A 22,710-nucleotide genomic window follows, 5' to 3' on the forward strand; every position below is an offset into this window, starting at 1 on the left:
GGTACTCCACTTGATACCGGCTGCCAACTAGATATGGAGCCATTGATCACTACCCGTTGAGCCCGACAATCTAGCCAGCTTTCTACCCACCTTGTAGTGCATTCATCCAGCCCATACTTCCTTAACTTGCTGACAAGAATACTGTGGGAGACCGTGTCAAAAGCTTTGCTAAAGTCAAGAAACAATACATCCACTGCTTTCCCTTCATCCACAGAACCAGTAATCTCATCATAAAAGGCGATTAGATTAGTCAGGCATGACCTTCCCTTGGTGAATCCATGCTGGCTGTTCCTGATCACTTTCCTCTCATGCAAGTGCTTCAGGATTGATTCTTTGAGGACCTGCTCCATGATTTTTCCAGGGACTGAAGTGAGGCTGACTGGCCTGTAGTTCCCAGGATCCTCCTTCTTCCCTTTTTTAAAGATTGGCACTACATTAGCCTTTTTCCAGTCATCCGGGACTTCCCCGGTTCGCCACGAGTTTTCAAAGATAATGGCCAATGGCTCTGCAATCACAGCCGCCAATTCCTTCAGCACTCTCGGAGGCAACTCGTCCGGCCCCATGGACTTGTGCACGTCCAGCTTTTCTAAATAGTCCCTAACCACCTCTATCTCCACAGAGGGCTGGCCATCTCTTCCCCATTTTGTGATGCCCATCGCAGCAGTCTGGGAGCTGACCTTGTTAGTGAAAACAGAGGCAAAAAAAGCATTGAGTACATTAGCTTTTTCCACATCCTCTGTCACTAGGTTGCCTCCCTCATTCAGTAAGGGGCCCACACAGTAATGGATTGTCAAGATCAACATGGATCTAACATTTCATTACAACAAAATTTGGATGACAAAGTTTTAAAAGAAAAGAAAATTCCCTACTGTTTGTCTGTAAATTTCTCCCTCAACAGGGCACAAATTACAATAAATGTAACCCCCTTTTGTGACTGTGAAGTCGGCCCACAAGAGCTACAGAACTGTGCTCCAGAATCGTAGCTTTCTTTTAAAAAAGAGTTTCAAGTCCTTCTAATTGTGAAGAGAACCTTCCCAATGTGATCTGAATGTAAACAACACAGCAATATTGTCCGTAGACTGCAAATAGCCAGAAACATTAGCCCTTTTATCTTAGTGGGCCATTAACCCTGAAACCTAAAGATGACAGTTTAAAATGATTGACTTTTTCACTGGTGATCATTTTAGCAGAACCTAGCATAACTGGCTTCCTGAGGATTCCTCGGACCTAAGGGGGAATCCCTAGGGACCTCACCAGACTGCTAAAATAATGCACTATGTTTCCCATCATGCTTTAATGCCTGGGTCAAAGTTCAAGGATCACAGCATCCTTCTCCAGATATATAAAGCTCAGTTTGCTGCTGTTTTCCCTTCTATGTAGGATGCTCTAAGGGCAAAGATACCCAGGTGAGTAAAATGGTTCCTAGTTTTAGCTTGTGATGTAAAATATAAACAGTTTAAAATTAACAGAATAAGAAAAGTGCCTTCTTGAAACAGAGGGCATTCATGGTGTGCTTACACAGTACTGGTAACCCCAAGATTTTTTTAAATCTCCTTTTTGAATCTACGTATCTATGTACTCATCCACTACCATCAAAGAGCATGTTATCATTTCAGGGCTTAAGCTCTACCTTAAATGCATGCAGACAAATGTGGTCCACTCCACTAAGCATTTGTAGTGGAGCTTCGCTTATCATGTAACTAGAACTGGGCGAATAATGGATTTTTTTTGGTTCAGTGGCTAAGCCAAAAAACAAACAAGATCGGGTCAAATGAAACATTTAATTTGACTAGAAACAAAACAACTTTGTTTCACTGTGAGTGGTTATTTTACCCTTTTCATTTTTAGCTAAATCTAGCTAAATTTCCAAATGTCATTTTTGAAACAAAAAACTGAAACACATTGTTTTGAAAATATCAAAACAAAATGTTTTGACTTTTTCCATCCCCCCTTCTTTTGAGCAAAACTATTGGCCAAACAGCTACTCACCCCCCAACCCATCAATTAATTATGGATCTCCTAAACCCCACAAAAATTCTTTCCTCCAGCCCCACATCCAATCTGCTCCTTCTGCAACTTCCCAGAGTAGGAAACAGGACACCAAGCTTCGGGAGCTCTTCCTGAAGGCCAACTTTGTCTGAATCATATTTATAGCTCCATTTATAGCTTGGTAATTCAAAACAAGGTTTTAAATATAGTGAGCCTCCTTTTGTTCTTTCCTCCTTTCTTTCCCTTCAGTTTCTCCTCCTTTTTCACTCTCCTGTTTTTTCTTTCCATATTTAGAGGCTACTAGTGAATTACTCTGACCTTTGTAAATGTGAGTTTTGTATATCTATGCTGGCACCTCATAACTCAATAGCTCTCCTGTAGTATTCCCTCTGAAAGAGATACGTAACTCTAAAATTATACTACTTACAATTAAATAAACTTTGTTCGACTTTGACATCCTTCTCATTTTAACTACAATCCACTTGCCCAATTTGAACTCTGACACGTATGACTTGAAATAAGAAAAGTGTAGGGTTTTTTCCTCTGCTCCCATAATTGAAAAATCTCTGGCTTGGTTCTTGTGAAAATACCCCAGAAATTTCTCACCTCTGGTTTCACCATTTCTTTTGTGCTCCATGTAAATTCTTGTGCCATTCTAGTGCCATCTCTCAAATTTTTCTCACTGCCAGAGATACTGTACCCCAGGCAACAGAGAGAATGATGCTGATTAAGGCACTGTGCAAGTGCATGGTAGTAGTCATCTTTGAGCACTGATGTGTCATTTAATAGGTAAAATCCTGCCCTCTCCTCCCCAAACAAACAGTATTTTTTGCCACTGACTTCAGTCTGGCCAGGATTTAATTGAAAGGTACCATCATTGCTTTTGACCAGAAGGGCCAGCAACCTCTCTAGAAGCATATAGCAACTGGAAGCAGAAAAGGAAAAGACTGGAAGAGGTTATGTTGGTATGGTGTTATTTACTCCTTCTCATAACACAAGAACTAGAGGTCACCAAATGAAATGTATAGGCAGCAGGTTTAAAACAAATAAAAGGAAGTATTTCTTCACACAACACAAAGTCACAAAGTCTGTGGAACTCTTTGTCAGAGGATGTTGTGAAGGCCCAGACTATAATAGGGTTCAAAAAAGAACTAGATAAATTCACAGAGGGTAGGTCCATCGATAGCTATTAGCCAGGGTGGGCAGGGATGGTGTCTCTAGCCTCTATTTGCCAGAAGCTGGGAATGGGCGACAGGGGATGGATCACTTGATGGTTACCTGTTCTGTTCATTCCTTCTGGGGCACCTGGCATTGGCCACTGTTGGAAGACAGGATACTGGGCTGGATGGACCTTTGGTCTGACCCATTATGGCCGTTCTTATGTACTAATGTTCTAAGCCTTTTTCAGATGAGAGATGTGCTTTGAGAGACAGAGGAGCCTCATTTTTTTTTTTAAAGTAACACTGTATATAACATTACATACTCCATGGTACTAGTCATATCCAAGGAACAGCATTACAATCCATTTATTAGCAATTCTGTGTTGTAGTATAGAGGATCTATGTGTGTCCCTAATTTATGTTATAGGCTTGAACAGATCAGGGATATATGATTTAAGAACACTCGACAAAGGAATATTTTTAATCATTGGATCATAACTGTTCTGTAACCTAGTCTCCCAGCCCTGATGCTATGCTAGTGCAGATGTGTCCTTAGTGTCAAAGTTTAGGCAATGTAAACTGGAGCACAGATGTCCTTAGTTTTCAGCCACAATGACTGTAAGAGGTGTGAACTCCTCACATATCATAACAGGAGACAAATTCTAGCCAGAATCGTTGGCTTTAAATTTAAAGAATTAATAATTTTGACTATTAACACTTCTGGCTACTAAGGAAGCTGAGATAATATTGCAGGCAGACAGGCATGTTTTGAATAGGATGAGCCTCTGTCAAGAAGTCTGGATGGGGATCTAAATAAAAGTTCAAGGTGGTAGAGGGGTGTTGGATTGGGGTGTAACCCATATGCAAGAAAGGGAGAGAAGCAGTGGGGCGGAGATAGGAATGTTAGTTAACTCTTGCATCGCTGTACAGTGCACACCTGCAAAGACCAGGGTAGGTAATTGAGGGCAGGTCTACACTATGGGGTAAGTTGACCTAAGTTATGCAAATCCAGCTACGTAAATAACGTAACTAGAGTTGATGTAGCTTAGGTCCACATATTGTGGTGTCTACACCATGCTGGATCAACAGGAGAAACTCTCCTGTTGACTTACCTTATGCTTCTCATTCCAGTAGAGTACCGGAGTTGATGGGAGAGTGATCTGCGGTCGATTTAGCGGGTCTTCGCTAGACCCATTAAAACGACCCTGGTAGATCGATCGCCGCAATGTGGATCCATGATAAGTGTAGACATATCCTTAGTTAGAAGGATTGAGAGACACCTAGGGGAGGGGTGTAGTAATTATTACTGTACATGCTCAGGTTTCAGAGTAACAGCCGTGTTAGTCTGTATTCGCAAAAAGAAAAGGAGTACTTGTGTGCTGTAGCTCACAAAAGCTTATGCTAGTCTCTAAGGTGCCACAAGTACTCCTTTTCTTTTTGCGTATACATTCTCACTGGCTGTTGGAGTCTTCTTCACTGAAAGGTTCTATTAAAAGCAAGCAGACTTGCAGACTCAATACCTTCACTCTCTGACAGCTGAGACAATCCGAGCTCAGGGGGAAATGGTTACAAATATGGAAGTGGGAGACAGACCTGTGGACTCAGCAGCTGATTGATGGCAAGATCAAGAGATGTGTTCTGTGAAGATTATGCCACAGCGCTTGGACTACCTGAGCCTGAGAAGGAGCCAGAATTTACCAATGTACATAGCCAAAGAGCCACAGTAATATGTCAGCAGCCCCTCATTAGCTCCCCCCCAGCTCCCAGGACCTCCTGCCCACTGGCAGCCCCGCCAATCAGCGCTTCTCACACCTCCCAATCACCTGTTTTGTGGCATGCAGGAGACTCTGGTGGTGGGGAGGGAGAGGACCAAGGCCACTGCAGGTCAGGGGAGAGTGTGGAGTGGGGGCCGGGCCTGTGGCAGAGCCAGGGGTTGAGCAGTGAGCACCCCCCGGCACATTGGAAAGTTGGCACCTGTACTCCAGCCCTGGAGTCGGTGCCTAGACAAGGAGCCGCATATTAACTTCTGAAGAGCCGCATGTGGCTCCGGAGCCACAGGTTGGCCGCCCCTGATTTAGGGAATCTGTAGCCTGTCACCAGTCTCGCTAGTGAGACAGTCAACTATTCGCTCAGGTCCTGGAATTGCTGCTGGCTGTCAGGATGTTCAGACTGTTTTGCTCAGGCAATTCTAATGTGTTTGGAGGGGAGCTGAGGCTGATGTTCTCCTCAGGATCTCACCACAGAGACTGAGAAATCATCTGTGGAGGTCTGTGTGTACTAAAAATTGCAACAGCAACAAAGTGGGGGAGACTATAGAGAACACACAGGTCTACCATCTTGTAGTTTTTTAAAGTTATTCAAAAATATGCCAAATACTGTTTGTGTAAGAATTAAATGTTTGTTCAATAAGAAATTGTATGAATATGACTAGCAGCTTACTAACACCTGTATTCAGGGTTTTGCATACTGTATCCTTGAGGAATCCTTAAAAAAAACAACCCCAAACCCTGCAAAGATAGAACTCTGGCCTGTGCTGCCTCAGAAGTAAACTGAGGTGCAGGAACATAATGGTTATGTATTTTCTCAGCACCAGTCTTTGCCCATTACAGATGCATAAGTTCATACTCATTTCAGAGAGATGGACCCAAGCAAGAAGTTGGTATCTTAATTTCCCCAAAGTTAGAGAGGATTTTGGAACTGGTGCCCAGGGTCAGGAGTAGCTCTGGTTTTAGAAGGCAATAAATACATACATACATAAAAAAAGTAAGGGCTATACAAAGGAGACATGAATTGTGATCTATGTATCTAGAGGAAACCCAGAGAGAAATAAATTTCCCAGTAAGTGGCTTACTCAGAAGTTCATTTGAAGTTGTAAACTAGCCAATAAGAAAGAGGTGTGACTTACATTAATCGAGGACACTGTTGCAATGCCAGATGCTGAGGTATCACACCCATGGAGGGGACAGTGTCCAAACGTGTATCTTCTCTCGCAGAAAGTTGGGGGAAGAACTGTTTGCAGAGATGTTGAAGGTACTGTTTAAAGCTTTTATTTCAGACCTTTCTTAGCCTTAGTGTTACCAACTTTGGTTGGAAAAATTCCTGGAGATTTCCTCACATTACATAATCTAATTAAAGATTAATCTTTAATTCCTGGAGACTCCAGGACAATCCTGGAGGCTTGGCAACCCCAATGTCTGGTGAGCTAAACTCTCGCAAAATTTGCAGACACAGCCAGGCTGCCTCTCTTTAAATTCTCTTTACTCTGGTTGTCTCTTTATTTTCTTTGGTAAATAAACACTACTTTATTTAAGATGAGTTTTATGCATATTCACGGGGGGAAAATTGCTGCGAGCTATTGCCAAAGAAGAAAAGGTGTGTGTGTGCATTCAAAGATATAGGACATAGGGGAGGGCCTAAGAGGTGCAACTGCTGCTATTTACGCTGTAGGGAGCTTGGAACACCAGAGAAGTCTAGAAAATAGGGGATCTGATGTAACAACCTCTATTAATGACCAACAATTGGTTTCTGAAGATTCCTTAAGTGGACAATTTTTTGAAATTTGCAGGTTCTGTATTTTCTGCAGCTCTAAAATAGATACAGCAGTGAAATATAAAGTACATGTCACAAAACAATGCATTCTGGTTTATCATAACCAATGCAGCTAGCACTCATAATAAATAGTATGTGATAACTCCATTAGAAAGTGTTTTCTAATAACTATACATTTAATTTATGCCATTCGTGTAATTCTCATATATTTCAGTCCACAATTTTCCACCCGTGGTTTCACCTTGAAGAATAAGCAACGTATTACACTTAGATGTCTTTTAAAAAACCCAAGAAACAGCAACTTAGAAATGTGTTTTGGAACACAATAGCGCAAGTGTAACTGAAGACAACAGAAATAGTCTTGAGCTGTTTTCAGCTACCTTCGTGCAACCATTGCACTAAACATGGTTCAGCCCTTTTGCAAATATGCCATAGTGACCACAAGGTGTCAGTGTAATCTAAGGTTTCAGTGTAGCAGCCGTGTTAATCTGTATCCGCAAAAAGAACAGGAGTACTTGTGGCACCTTAGAGACTAACCAATTTATTTGAGCATAGGCTTGTAGTCTCTAAGGTGCCACAAGTCCTCCTTTTCTTTGTGTGTAATCTAAGAAGACAAGCCGCTGTTGTAGTATTTGAAAAACTGCTGAACTGTAACCTCTCGAATCATAGGAAAAGATTTGAATGAGAGGTCACTGAAAAGAGATATATAGCACGTGATAGGTACGTAGTATGTGTTAGTTTAAGGATTTGGGGAGTTATTGCTTTAACCTTGAATCAAGGTGCTAATATGAAAATAAGTAAAAACTAGGTTAGAGTATAGTGTACTTCTATTACCCAGGATATAGAACAACATTGTATATCAGAAGTGCTCAAATATTGACCCACCAAGGGCTGCAGTAAGCTACCTAAATACTCACATCAAATAAAACAGAGCAGATTGCACTTGCCCTCATCTTTAACAGGGAAGGGCAGCCAAGTGACACTTCAGGTTCCAGCATGTAATTCTTCATTCTCTTGGGCGGAGCTGGATCTTCTTGTAGTAATATGCAGTTGTGCTAGTCCCACAGGTCAGACTTTGGCTGCCTCCGGTGAACAAAACACAAATTCCAGAATCTGTATAATGGGTTCTGACGAATCTAAGGTATATTTTAAAAAACTTTGTGGAGAACAAACAGTGAGTGAGGTAATATCTTTTATTGGACCAAATTCAGTTAGTGAGAGAGACAAGCTTTTGAGCTACACAGAGCTCTTCAGGTCTGTTTAAGCCTGAAAGCTTGTCTCTCACCAACTGAAGTTGGTCCAACAAAAGATATTACCTCACCAACCTTGTCTCTGTAATATTCAGTGACCAGCACAGCTGCAACACTGCCTCCATTAGCTCTTGGCATATCAGATGTCACAAATATAGGTGCAGATAGCTATTTCACCTTGGCACAAATCTAGCCTTAGAAGAATGTGTGCAAATGAACAAAGGGCAGGTGCTACTTTCCCCCCTGTAAATGGCTCACATTTCCATTGCACTGTGTCTTCTCACATATATGGTACCCAGGAGAATATACATTTGGGAGAGAAGTCAAAACAATGGTACTTTGCCACTGAAAACAAGGAACTGCACGGCTGAAATAGCTTTTGGGGAAAATTCAAGAGTAGAATGTTTAGTGAGATGAAAATAAAGAAAGAAAGGCTTTGGTTGTGCTGCGTATGTGCAGAGCATCATAAAAGGAGGCATGGAACTGCATTGTGCCAGAGAAGCCTTAGCTGTACCCTATTCTGGGGTGCAGCTCCTACCTCCACACTATGAGGATGACTGTCAGAGGGGTAGACCTATGAGGCTGCCTCTTCCACTGTCCTATCTTTACCCTCATTGGGATGCTGTGGATGGAGACCTAGGAGAGCAGAGACAGAACAGTCCATGTGTTCTCTCAAAAAAAGGGGCTGCAATTCTATCTGACTTTAATGTGGTGGGTTGGGGGAGGCTGTTCATGATCTTATTTGCCCTCCTTTCTGTCCTCCTCTGCCCTGCAGGTAAGGCCATGCACAATCTGTCCCAAAGTTCTCAGGGTGTTTAATGCTGGCTTAAAATGCTATGGCTCTTCAGTAAAAAAAAAACAAAACTACACCACTCCACTCAGCAGTACCTGGTAACACATTTGGAAGAAAGGCCAAGAAATGAACTGTCATGTAGATTGAACACCCTCTCACTCCTAGCCTCTCTTGCTCAGCAAGGCACTCTGGTGAGCAGAGTGAGGAAGCTTGCTCCATGCATGGCTGTGACCTACCTGTTCTCTGTTAATAAGCAAAGGACTTCCATCTCTGTGGTGGTCAGTCTGGAACCCGTCACCAACACTAAACTAACTAATAAATCATTGAGCATAGAGTCTATCAGGGTTCAAAAAAAGACTGGCCATTTATATAGATATCAGAAACAGCCGTAGTTGTAATATAAGGGATTTAAACAGAAAAACCCAAAACAAACTGTAAGAGTTCTGAAAGGCATCTGAACTACTTGTGCTTCAAGGCATGAATCAAAGTTATAACTTATTCCATAACTAAAACCCTGTCTCTGTCTGAAACAGCTGGTACTGGCCACTGTCAGACAGGATTTTGGACTAGATGGACCACCGGGCTGGTCTAGGCTGGCAATTCCTATGTTCCTAAATGAAAAATAAACACAGGGTTTGGTTTGGGGAGAACAAATGACTTTATCCTAGTACATCTTCTAGTACATTATATTGGGACAAATCCTGAAGTCCTTACTCGGTTAAACGTGAAACCATTGGGTGCCTTGTCTAATGAAGGATTGAGTAAAGACTTCAGGATTTTTCACACTGTAACTTGAGAAATAAAGGGATATCTAGCACTGTAGCCTATTACAGTATCATTCTTTAATAATATGTCTAACATCTTTCTGGATATCACATATCTCTAGGGTTAAAGCTTGAGTAGCATATTAATATTTCAGAGGCTTATTTTCTGAATTCTATACAACTACCTTTTGCTTATCAGCCACAACAACTTCTCAGTTGCCTAGTAGGTTATAATTTTAGCCATTCACAATGTGTTTTCCTATGTAATTCAGCTAAATCTCCAAATTCTTGTGTTCATCTCAATAACGTATTACCCTGCTTGTCCACTAGATGCCAGTCTCTGTCTTTTCCTGCTGTGGAAGTACAGTATTAGATGATGCGGAGAAGAATATCTCTGTTATAGTCAAATAAAAACAGGACCTTGGGCCAGCTGGTGTGAACTGATGAAGCTCAACTGACTTCATTGGAACTATGGTAGTCTAATCCATCTAAGGATCTGGCCCCTGTTGTATAAATCAGTTACACTTTTTTTCTGAAAAGGAAAAAGTTCGCGTTAGGTGCTGAAAACTAGTAAAAATCTTTCTTTACCTTTCATAGGATTAACTTTAAAAGACAAGCAAATGTCTGGAGTGCCTTTCTCTCTCTGACCCAGCCAGTTTTGCCTGAGTGATAAATGCGGGCACATCTAAATCTAAAATCTTGTCTACACCAGAGAAATGCACAGTGCTATGAATCTTTTGGTTCTTCTAGAATGATTATAAAATGCCTTGCATCCCTACACACAAGTGTTTCTAGTAGCATATATACCATACCAGATTAAACTTGCTTTTGGCAAATCTAAATACCATTTCAGTGCTAATGGAGATAGCACAAACAGTTAAATATTCCTCTTCCTTCTGTCTTGCAGTGCACCTGAAGCTATTCAAAATCTTCCAGAATTCACTGCCTCTGGCATATATTCTGGGAACTATGGAGGAAGTACCCAGAGGGCACTGTGACTGAAATGGCTTAGAACACACCAGTGTTGATGAGGGACAAAACTGCCACAATGCAGAACACAAGTCAGCATGATGAGTGTGAGCATACTCCAACTATGTTTCAATTTGGGAATGGTTTGACTTCGTATTGTAGACATGGCCAAAGTGTAATTAGCATCTGAAAGGCCAGATCCTATAATTTTGCTCCTAAATTCCTACAATCTGCTTCTGCTCACCTAATGGGCAATCCACAATACAATTACAGCTGTATCGAAATCCAATTGCCAAGAGTTATCTTCTGATACAGGAAAAATACAGTTTCATTCTTTTAGTGCAGATGTAACATTAATCATGTTCCTGAATTCTGTTAAAGCGTTGAATGTGTCAAGAGCTTTAGCACACTTTGGGACCAGGTTCTCTCAAGAAATTTCTGGTATTTCCTGGTTCCGGTCAGACTGAAAATACTGTAAGAATGCGGTAGGTTTTGGTACTTCCATCTATGGGCATATGTGAATTAGAAGGAGGGGAAAAAGTGGAAAATGGGATCAGAAAAAGTTAACTGAGCTATTTTTCTCAGATTCTCCTTGGTTTTGGGGCAAAGCCTTGCATTGGTATTTCATCCTAACTGGCTGGACATTTTTTGGGGGGTAATTATATGCCTCCATATGGAAGTAAAGTATAGTACCTTATGAATGAGTTAAAACCACATTTTAGCTTTGTTTCTAAAGAAGCTGGGGATTCAGGGATAGGGTACAAAGTCAGGAAGGTGGGATCAAGTTACATGGTGGGATGGAATATTCCTGTTCTTTTACTTGTTTTGTGACCTTAATATTTAGCATAACAGCTAGGGTGCTTTCTTTCAGCACAGTGTTTGGTAAAGATGTTACACTACAAGAAGGAATGCAAATGATCTAACTGCTGTTTGCTATTTCTAGCTGCGTGTCCAAAAACCAGTTTTCTGAATTGACTCCCTTTCTTTGTGATTCAAACAACTGGATTCTGTTCAAAAAGCTTATTTGTTCCTATGTGGTTACAGATCATTAAAAGTGGCTCATTCTTAAAGAGTTTCTTAATGGACGTCTTTTTTATGTTTGTTAGTTATGAGGAATCTGACAAAATTCCATCTGGAGAACAATGCTTGCCTCATATGATGGGGATGTAATCCATGTCTGTAGTTCGCATCTGTATTGTGTTAGAATGCTGAGCTGCAAACCATGCAAATGCATCGTGGTTGCCCATGGTACAAAATACTGAAATGGGGAAAGGAGCTCATGCTTTTTGACAAGTCAGTTGACACTCTGGTCTGCAGCCAGATAGATTGCTTCTTCTAATGGCTAACTGAGTAGTGTTCATTAAATCAGTGTCAGATATGTGGTGGCATTCTAATTACTATAGTATTAATGTAGCAGAACATTCATTTGAATGAATATACTTAAATACAGTAAACAAGTTTTTTAAAAATGCTGTCACAGCAAATCCGTGTGGTAGAGCTTTCTGAAGAAGCAAACTAGATGGAAACTGATTTTTTTTAAATTATTTCCTTTTTACTGCCCCATTCCTAGAACATGATTCCTGTTATGGTCACTTTCTGATTTTACTGATCTCTAAATCATAAGCACGAGGGCAGAAAGCAGGGAACAATATTAAGGTTGAGAGGCCTACATTTTTACCTATGTGTACTCTTATGATTCCATATCTTTTAAACATGGACTTCTTGATACCAGAAAATGTGTGTGTCTTTGGAAGGAAGTGCTACAACCATACAATACATAATTACATTCCCATAAGGCCCTGCAACAACGTATTCAGGATACTGGGTTTCTCTACTAATGTGGCTGCACCCATCTATGTTACAAAATGGCAGTCATGACTGGTCTTGGGGTGAGAGAAATGAAGATCTTAGTGTATTACAGTTACACATGAAGTTGTTGACTTTTTACATAATACTTCAAAGAAGAGCCACAACTTGTCAAGCAACTTATAAGCAGCATCACTTTTGGCAGTTATGACCTCGAGTGACAATATTAAGTGTTCATTAGAAATGAAACAACATAGGGAATTTTCATCCATGTACAGTATTTTATATCAATTTTTACCTAATTTGAACTTTATTAGGAACACTAACAATGTCAAACACCAAACCTCTGTGGTCACTACTTCCATCACCCTGCCTGTTAGACAGTGATTATCTTTTCAAGTGTCTAATTCACAGAGCATTTACAGTGATAACTGTGGCTGAAGTCCAGGTATGTTTTTGTTTTTTCAGGTAGAAATGACAGCTCTGCTATTATTGGGGGAGGTGGGGTGGAGCTAAGGTAGTGGTTGCCTAAACAGTCCTTCTGATTATGTGAATATAGAGTGTTTCCAGAGTGAAGCTACACCATATTCATAACCTGCAAGGAAAATACTGGAGAACAAGAGGAACTATTAGAGGCAGAGGATACCTAAAATATTTCAGATGGGCACAGAAAACAACTTCCTCAAGCCAGCTGAATTCCTCACATTTTGGGGAGGAAGCAGAAATGCTTCAGGGGCCCTATCCAGTGTCTACTGACTCACTGGAAAGAGGCTCATTGACTTCAACAGGCTTTGGATAACCCCAGTTAGACTGTCATTAATGCAGACTTGGTGCAGTGTCCGTTGACCCAAGTTCCAACTGAAATCAGTGGGCATTTGAAGGTGCTCAGCATGATGCAGGCTCAAACTTTTTTTCAGCTGACAGTCTTGTCTATCTTTCCCAGGGAAATGCTGGACTAAACTTGGCTTCCTGAAAGTGATTCTTATTGGAGAATACCTAGATATCTGAAACACAAGAAAATACTTCAAATGCTGAAGTTGGTTTTAAAGTTCCTACTCTTAGACAAGAGTATAAATGTATGTTACTTTGATGAAGGAATTAATACAGGGTTGAAGTTCCTAGCTAGTATTTGGGGTACAGATGGCCCAACTCTTGACTTACTCGGTTTTGCTTACCTAAGATGGGTTTTAAGATATTATCATGCACCTTTTAATACCTGGCTCCCTTCATCAGTTGATCTCACAGTGCTTTACCAAGGAGATCAGTATCACCATTTTACCAATGGGGAAAATGGAGGCACAACAGTGAAGTAACCTGCCCAAGGCCACCCAGCAGACCAGAGGTAGGACCAGGAATAGAATCAAGGTCTCCTGAATCTCAGTGCAGGGCTCTGTCCACATAAGCCACATTATAGTCCTCACAAACAGAAATCCCCCTGGTTCTTCAATAGAAGTTTTACCAGAGTAAAGACTTCTAGATTTGACCCCAAAAATTAGACAGTTTCAATTTAATGATGCTTTTAAAAATATTTGCTATAGTTTAGCTCAGAAGGAATCTAGGTGCTTAACTATTAAAAAAGTCCAGTAACACTGAACAGCTTACATAGATGGTATCTCAGCACCTGCTATGCAACGTTATGACAAGCATGGCATAACAACCTAGAGAGCTGAAGTCTAAAGCTACTTAGTGCTATATACATGCCCTAGTTACTGATGAACCAGCTGTGCCTTAACAGTGTTGGGTTCAACATTCCAGGACCCCTATTTAAAGTTTGAAAGACTAAATGGCCTCCCATCTTTCACTGACCTACCAATGATTATGAGCTGGCAAGTTTGTGTTGGAATAGATATGAAGTTTTAAGTCTCAGTGTATTGATTTCTGGGGAACAAAAAAACCACACAAAAACCCCCACTAACAAAAACATTGATTTTTTTATATATCACAAAATAAACCCTTGTTTTGATGAATATGTAGGAAGAGAGTAGGGGTAGTGTTGGGCAAATGAAATTCCAAGTCATTTATATAAAAAATATAATACTTTATTTTCAACTAGAAAGGTGCAAACATGTAACTTTTGGTCACACTTCTCAACAAATAACAAACTGTTCAAACAGCCACGGTCAAAGAAAGAAACAAATGCTCCCAGGTGGAAAAACTGATCAGCTACAGAAAAGCCATTCATTTTACTTAAAGCCATTTGTTCACTAAAGCCGAGGCAACCATATTTTAACTACACAAATGGATGCTTCCCAAGGATGCAGGCACCTCATCTTTCGCAAACAATCTCTGTCTTGAGTTTGATTCACTGGTCACCCTAACTGAACAATTTCCATTAGAGGATCTATTTCATGCTTTGAATGCATTGTCAGACAAGCTTTACGTCCTACCTATTTCTTTCAAAACAGACAAAAAAAGCTAACATTAAAGTATCAAAGCATTAACAAAGGCACAAAACTTTAAATTAATTTAGATAACTGTACATATATATACACACACACAGTATTTACAATATTAATAAAATCTAGCTTGTTACAGGCAAATTAACTGCCACAAGCTGTCCAGTCAAATAGACATGATTCTGATTCTTCTTGAACAAGTCATTTGAATCAGTGTCAAAGCTGAAACATTACAGTCCTGACCACCAGAACACATTTTACTTAGCACCTTGCTGGGTAATTTACATTCCAGCCATTGCTGTCACTCAACCAGTGTCAGCAAACATGCTAAGGGTCTCTTCTTCAATTGCACTACTAGGTGGAACACACGTTACCATACTAAAGGGAACATTGATCTTCCTGCATATGCCCCCTAGTACTCCCTAAACACCACTCCATGAACAGTGTCCTCTGAAGCTGTGCTTTGCTGTGGTCCCATGAGCCATTTTACTTTCTTCTTCAAACCAATGTTTGGGGTTGGAAGACAGTTTGTCTTAGTCACATGGAGCAGTCTGAACTTTTTGGAAACAGATTTAAATACTTTGTGCTATCGAATCATGGTTACAAAATGAGATGCCAATCAGGTCAAGTTGAGAGCCTAGTGTCTCCTGCTTTATGCCATGTCTCCATACATCTTTCTGTAGTACAGAGACTCAAAGATGTCATTGTCTCCAGGGCAGTTGTAGTGGCATGCACAGGTCTTGATGAACATCATTCTCCTCTTCATGACCTCACCATCGGGGCATTTGAACTCCACAGGAAGAGTGGCTGTTCTGTGGGGGGTGCAGCAACGTCCATCAGTGCAGACCCCACAGAATTTAGCTCGATAGGTCTTCACACTGGTACAGCCAGAGAGCTCAAACTTGATGGGCTTGGAGATTCTGGGGGTGCGAATACACTTTTTGCCTTTCTGTGGGGCAACAAATGAAAGAAGTTTAGAAGCCTTTTTTTAAAGATTGTACAATTCCCATTCATATTTCTATCCATTAATTTCATCCTGTCGTATGCAAAGAGGTTAATACTCTGATCCTCATGAAGGTTTCACATGCAAACAAGATAGTTTAAATAGTGTTCAAATGGCATTATATTTATCGAATAGCTAAAATAGGTGCATTTATTTATAACTTAATTCTTAAATATTCACTACTGGGATGAGACCTTGTATGATATTTACTTGGTTCTGAAAGTGGCTAAGTTAGAGCTATACATCTTCTGTAAAACTGGATCTATGCTGAAACATCCTTAGAAGTGTATATTAGATGGGATATTTACCTTGATGTTTTCCTCCAGGTCTGCCTCACAAGGTCTGACCATGCAGAGTCTGCTTTGCTTCTCCAGTCTGCAGAAGGCATTGTCATTGGTGACTCTGGTGGAGATGCCCATTCCACAGGTCTTTGAGCAAGCACTCCATTCCGTGGTCTGGACCAGGCAGTTGGCACGCATCATCATTGCTTGATCTGGTCCATAAGTGTCTTCTGGTCTGTAAGCTGTGGAGCACAGATCAACAGGATGAGATTGTGGCAGACAGCAATAGTGCAGCTGCTATCCTTTTAGTGTATTAATGCTGCATAGAGGTAGGGCATCATATTTGTCTTTGGTGTGATTCCACTGAAGGCACTGGAGTCACATCAGGGCTGAATCTGGTCCATGAGGATCATCATCACTGCACTGTGTATTTCAATCTATTGCACTGGGAGGCCAACAAAATTCATTAAGATCTCAACTCACCAGCTAGAGCAGGTCCAACTGCCGTCTGTTCTCGGAGCTCATTGCACACCCATTCCTCGCAGCACTTCCCGGGGAGCTTGACTCTTCGGGGGGAAGGGCAGTCTGGGCTGGGCAGCCGGACATCCATGCTGCACAGGGGCACGCACCCCACTGCCCCGTCCAGGCAAGTGCACTGGTACTTGCAGCTGCTCTGGAAGGACTCCCCGCTCCTGTACACCATCCCTCCGAACACACAAGGGGCGCCGTCCCGAGCTGCAGGCAGGGAGAGAGGGACAGCCCGGCATAAGCACTCCAGAATAGGCAGCAGCCCAGCGACTCACGCTGCCACTGTGGGGAGGGCAGGCAGCAGGACCTGGTGGAGCCAGTAGTCTCCATGGCTCCTGCTGGGCGTGGGAGGCTGGACGACAAGATCACCCGAGTGCAATGGAGCTGGGCCCTGTAGGGAGGGCCCACTCTCCTGTGGAAGGCAGCCAGAGGGGGGGTGGGCATGAACTGGGCTCTTAAACGGGGCAACATGAGGGGACTCTCGCACCCCAGATCTCGGCTTGCCCGTGCTGCGCCCCCTCCCCGCTCAGTGCCGCCCCCCCCCCCCAGCGGGGAGAAGCCGGGGCCCCCCGGACTCCACTTACCGGTGCACACGCCGATCTTGCGGTTGGCCGGCGAGCCGAAGTCGCAGAAGAGCCCCTTGTGGTGGTCGCAGGGGTCCCGCTCGGTGCACAGCTCGCCCAGCTGCTTGGCGCACACCCTGCAGCAGCCGCAGCCGTCCTGCACCAGGCTCACCCCGGCCGGGCACGCGGGGGGCGGCCCCGCCCCGCATTGGCACTGCCCGCTGCAGTCCTGGCCGGACACCTCCTGCAGGGAGAAGGAGACGGGGGGAAGGGGGGGTCAGGGGAGCCCCCGGCTGGCAGCGCTTCGGCTCCCCGCGTCCCCCGCCTGAACCTCCCTCCAGTCCTGCCCTGGGCGGGGGGCCACTTACCCAGCAGAGGAGCGCGGCGAGCAGCGCCACGGCGAAGCTGCTGGGTCCCATCCGTGCGGCCAAGCTCGGCAATAGGCGGCGCAAAGGCTCCTCAGCTGCTCTGTCCTGCGGGCGGAGGGAGTCCGAGTCCGAGCCCGAGCCCCTGGGCCGCGCTGTGGCGCTGGGTTTCCTGCCCGCTGGCCAAGGCCGCCTGCTGTGTCCGAGCGCCTCGGCTCCGCGCCTCGCGACAGGCCCGTCTCTCTGGCAGGCGAGTTGTTCTATGGGTCTGAAGCAGGGAGCCTGGCTGCTTTTATACCCTCCAGGCGCCCCGGGCTCGCCAATCGGCTGAATGGAGTCCTACACAAACAGCGACATTCCTGACATTCCTCCCCACCTTCCTGCCTCATCAGCTCGCACCGGATTGATCCTGACCCCTTGACACGCAGCATTCCGCCTGTCTGCAAAAGCTGGCACACTTCAGCACACAAAAAAGGCGCTGTATTTCCATCCCCAAATGGCATTTCCCCCCCTTCCAGCCTCCTACTCCTGATTTGAGGTGATGTAAAATACTGTTTAAAATGATTTTTTTAGATGACAAACCTCTGTTTCAAACGGCTTTTGCTTTGCCCACCCTACCTCCAAATTACATACATCATATTAACAGGCACTTCACTACAAGATACAAACTCCTGGGAATTCTGAACCAGCTGAGACGTCTTAAATATCTATATCTAGGATACATTTGAACCACCACCAGCAGCCCTGGTAACAAGAAAGGAGCTGTTTTAAAACCCACAGGCGTTCAAAAGAAACTGCATGTAAAATCTGTTATGAACTCAGCATTCTTCATTAGGGAAGGAGAAACTTTTTCATACTAACTATTGCTGCTGCTGCTTATAATATTATCGGAGAGGGTGTAATTTAGAGGGAAAGGAATTAATGGATACTGTTAATCAAGTTTATTGGCCTATAATAGCTGAGACTAATTTGCTATAATTAAAAATTAACCTTTTATTTGGAGGGGAGGTTCCATTATTCTGTCTTTCAAGGAAGCACATTCTTTGATATTAAATTATTCCAGAGAAAAATACTCATCAATAGTAGATAAGAACCTGTTGTTCCATTCAACACAAGCGATTAATGCTGTGACAGGCAGCTAGTTCAAGTGGGGGGGGGGGGGGAAAGCAGGGAGAAAGGTTGTGGGGATGGTTGCTAGGAACAACCATGGGAATTCTTTTTCTTTCTTTCTTTTTTTTTTCTTGGCTAGAAAATACAAGACACTACTAATTTTAAAAAGTGGATTGCTCTCTGCTGACTTATTTGGAGAGTGGGTGACTAGCCTTCCCTGGATACACACTTTTTCAATTTTGGCAACCAGTTTTGGAGCACTGAACACTCTGGGCATTTTGTTACTACCAAAAAAAGTCATAATTATATCATGAGGACTGGTTATAAATTGAGTCTGTGTGCTACTGAATCATACTGAATATTTGAAATGTGTTCCTTCCCCAATAGATGTTCTCTATGAATAGAGAGAGTGCCTATTTACCCTGAAATACTTGGCACAATGAAGTGCGGCTGAAGCATGGAAGAAGTGTCTCTTATTTCCCACTGCCTGCTTGCAGCTGTCATTTGTGAGTAACACATTCCTAGGGCATCTCTGCTTCCCTCTTGCTGATTATGCCTCATAAGATTAAAAATCAGTTTGGCTTGTCACCAAAACCTGTGGCTCCTAAGTATCTTGGTCCTTATTAAATAATCCTGGACCACGTCTGTTCTTATTTATTTCAGCAGGAAGGATGGCTTCCCAATTCTGCATCATTTGTCTGCGCTGTGCTGTCATGTTGATTGACCCCAGCTTTAACACAATGAATGCCAGCATGTTGACTTTTGACCTGTTTAAGTATGCTTGTGTTTAATGAGACAGACAGAGTTAATGCACTTTGTTAGTCAAATTGAAGTCTAGATGATGGATATTTTTAAAAAGATGTTTGCATATAACCACTCCCTCCTCCCACACTTTCACACTTGTGATACAACAACATGGATTTACGCAGTTTTACAGCCTATCTAAATTAACTAAATTCAGAAAGTGATCTCATCTCTTCTACTGAATTTTAACAAACTGAATCAGTCCAATTCCATTATAAATAATATCACTTGCAAATGGTTATTTATGTTATCAACAATTCACACTCTGGGCCTAATTTTCAAATATGTGGCCTTTATGAGAAACCGAAATCCTACTTTTGGATGCTCAGATTGGTACCTGTGCTAAATTCTGTCCTCAGATAAATACATCACTGGCTTGTTGCTTTTCTGAGGGCAACATTTGACCTTTAGGCATGTTAATGGCCATTCTATAGACCCTATCCAGCTTTTATGGAAACTAATGGTAATCTTTCATTCAACTTTAATGGAAGTTAGACTGGGCTGTAGTACTGAGGTGCTGATCTGAATGTCCAAATGCAAGATTTGATTGGCCTGTTCAGATATTTGCATATGAAATTTGGGTCAGTTATATGGTAGCTGATCTGTGAAGATGATAATCATAATCTCTCCTGTGTGTGTGTGTGTGTGTTTGTAACTTCCATTAATGTCATTGGGGAGACTGAGTATGTGTGGAGTGGAGAATGTACCTCAAAATCTCTCTCATTTAAAAACCCAATATTCTATATTGTACTGCAAAAGTGTATTTATCTTCTTGCACTTCTCTTTGCCTTCAAGTTAAGGTTCTTCTTGGCATTCCTCTTTGCCTTCAAGTTAAGGTTCTTGACTCACTTCTGCTAAAAATCCCAATTTTTCATAAAAAAATTATATCTTTGCTGTTTAAAAAAATCTGGAGGAACAGTTATGGTAAATAATACATTTCCAAACTTCTGAAGCTTTCCAAAATCCATATTTACCTAAAGACTGTGATGACCCCAGTACTGGGTAAATAATATGCATACCAAACTATGTATAACATGCATACCAAAATGCAAATGTAACCAGGTAAACAGACTGCCTTTTAAAATGCCTAAATATGGTAGGAGATCGCCAGAGAGAGGCTCTAGACATGTTTCATAGCTTTCTGTGTAAGAATTTTTTTCAGAGAAATAATTTTTTTATTAAACAAAAACTTAAGAAGTCCATTGACAGAAAAAGTATGTTTAAAAGTAACAAACCACCAGAAAGCCAGGAAATCCAAAGTGAAGGGCCAAGTCTGTTCTTAACTCAAATTGCATAATGGGCCAAATACAGCAGTCCTCATCCATCATTGTCTTCAGTAAGAGTTTGTCTGCAGGACTAATTCTGTGCTCGCTTACCCTGCTGTAAATTGGGAGTAACCTCACTGGAATCTAAGGTGTTTCACCAGTGTAAATATGCCCAGAATCCAACCCTGGAGAATTTGGCTTCATGTTGTTTTATTTCTTTCACTGTTTATAAATGACTCATCAAGTCTTCTCTAGCCTATTCTTATTGATGAGCAGCATGTCATGGTTTGAAGAAATACATCTTAGGGTTGATTCATAAAAGGTTAAAATGCACTAATATTGAGTTATATAAGGTGATTATACAGCAAATGCTTTTTAGCCAGTATATTTTTTCTGGTGAAATTAAGAATTCACTATGTTGGCAGCACAGCCCTATTGACACAGCTCTACCCGGTATGTGTGTGCCTGCATCAGCTTCAGTTGGTACAGTTCCTTTGGTTAAGTCTTGTAAAATGTACAGGTGTGGATATGCTACATTCCTTCCCTTATGTTTTTCCTTCTTTTTTTTTTTCCTTCTCCCCAAAAAGTTCACTTGATCAAGTATCAGACGTACTGAAAACCTGGCAGAACTACAGGAAAGTGGCTAGACTTGGAGTGTTTGTGTACTTAAAGAAGGAATCTTGCACATTTTCAACTTTCAGTCTCAGATATTTTCTTATAAGAGCAATTGGAAGTCTGAGCCAGCCCTCAAAGCGGAAATCAAAAGCTCCCAGAGAAACATACCCAAGGAATGTGAATCTGATCCAGGAGCCATACGCAATGCACATACAGTCCCGTCTTCCTTATAGGAAGTCTGGCCGTATATGGACATGTGTACCCTGAGCTATTTTTCATCATGATGGTCTTGTAGTGGGCTACAGACATTTCTAGTTTGCCTCAGGTTTAACGATGTACATGAATTTCCCTCCCCAAAAGCTCTCCAGAATATTTCTTAAATTGTAATAAATATTATCCTAAAATCCTAAGGGATCCAGTTAAACGTACATCAACATGTATTTGTTTAAAATAGAGACTCCAAGCAAGATTTGCTGTGCTAGCGCAGAAATGGAAATAAAGTAAAAATAAAAAGCTGAACTCTGTCTTGAATTTGCTGCCTTTCTGTTTGGCTTTCGTAGAATTCATGTGATGACTCATTCTGTATATCCACAGGTATAGAAAGTGCTCAGGTACAATAACTGCTACAGATTCACTAACTTTTTGGGGTGGGGGGTTCATGAGCTAGTGAATCTGCGAAGGCAGAGAAAAATGGAGAGAAAACACTTCTTTTTCCTAAGAACTGTCAAGCAGCTTTTCCATATTTTCCATCTAGTTTATTCGATCTGTATAACTATAAAACTGTGGGCTAGATCCTCAGCTGGTGTACATTTTCTTAAATGAAACTTCACCAATTTATACCCGCTAATCCTGCCAATGAGATTTTACTTGTTAATGTCATTAACTCTTCTTAGAAGCATACAGGCAAAGAGAGACTGGGTGGTGTGAGGGATGGCTTCTGACCTACAAAGCTGTTTATTACTAGATTGCTGGTTCAAATCCAATACTAAAGACACAGAGGTAGATTCTATGTTGGTGGAGCTTCTTTTGGAAATCAAAATCACCAGCAGAGAATTTGGCCTCAAATTGTTACCCCAGAGACCACTTGTGGAATTAAGTACTGTTCAGCAGCATGAGTAAGGCTATGCCATAATATGTAACTCCCTATTCATAGTCCTGAGTTCATTCTTATTCCTTAATCATAGATATTGTCACTTAAATATGTGATATTTTGTTACTTGAAAATGTCACTAGAAGGGTTGCTTTAAACTTCTGGCTTAATTCTCTGAAAAGTCACCATAGTTTTTCATGGACATGTGTGGTCTTAAAGTGGTAAAGTGATTACTGGAAATAAAATAATCTTAATCATGAGAGTATTCCAAACATATATAAAACGGTCTACATTAAGTCAAGATTACCTTTAAAGTGAACTGAAAGGCATTTGGACCTGGCATTTGGACCTCTGGACCTGGGTCTTGGCATCTGGATTTCCCCTGAAGCATCTGATGGCACCATTAACAG

General features: G+C 41.9%; 1 protein-coding gene and 1 long non-coding RNA gene across 2 annotated transcripts; one reads left to right on the plus strand and one right to left on the minus strand.

Annotated features, from left to right (window-relative positions):
* Positions 1 to 14,297: 14,297 nt before the first annotated feature.
* On the minus strand, positions 14,298 to 17,681 carry CCN2 (cellular communication network factor 2). Its single transcript, XM_084624373.1, has 5 exons — positions 17,420 to 17,681; positions 17,073 to 17,295; positions 16,444 to 16,695; positions 15,988 to 16,202; positions 14,298 to 15,625 (listed from the first exon to the last, which is right to left on the minus strand). Exons 1-5 carry the CDS (start codon positions 17,468 to 17,470, stop codon positions 15,329 to 15,331), a joined length of 1,038 nt encoding a protein of 345 aa, XP_084480499.1. The 5' UTR covers positions 17,471 to 17,681; the 3' UTR covers positions 14,298 to 15,328.
* A 215-nt stretch (positions 17,682 to 17,896) lies between these two features.
* On the plus strand, positions 17,897 to 21,567 carry LOC311518501. The gene is made up of 3 exons (XR_014711000.1): positions 17,897 to 17,954; positions 18,914 to 19,032; positions 21,183 to 21,567. It is a non-coding gene; the product is annotated as an uncharacterized lncRNA (long non-coding RNA).
* Positions 21,568 to 22,710: the final 1,143 nt, after the last annotated feature.

The sequence above is a fragment of the Lepidochelys olivacea genome (assembly GCF_965140295.1).
Source record: "Lepidochelys olivacea isolate rLepOli2 genome assembly, chromosome: 3".
Lineage (NCBI taxonomy): Eukaryota > Metazoa > Chordata > Testudines > Cheloniidae > Lepidochelys > Lepidochelys olivacea.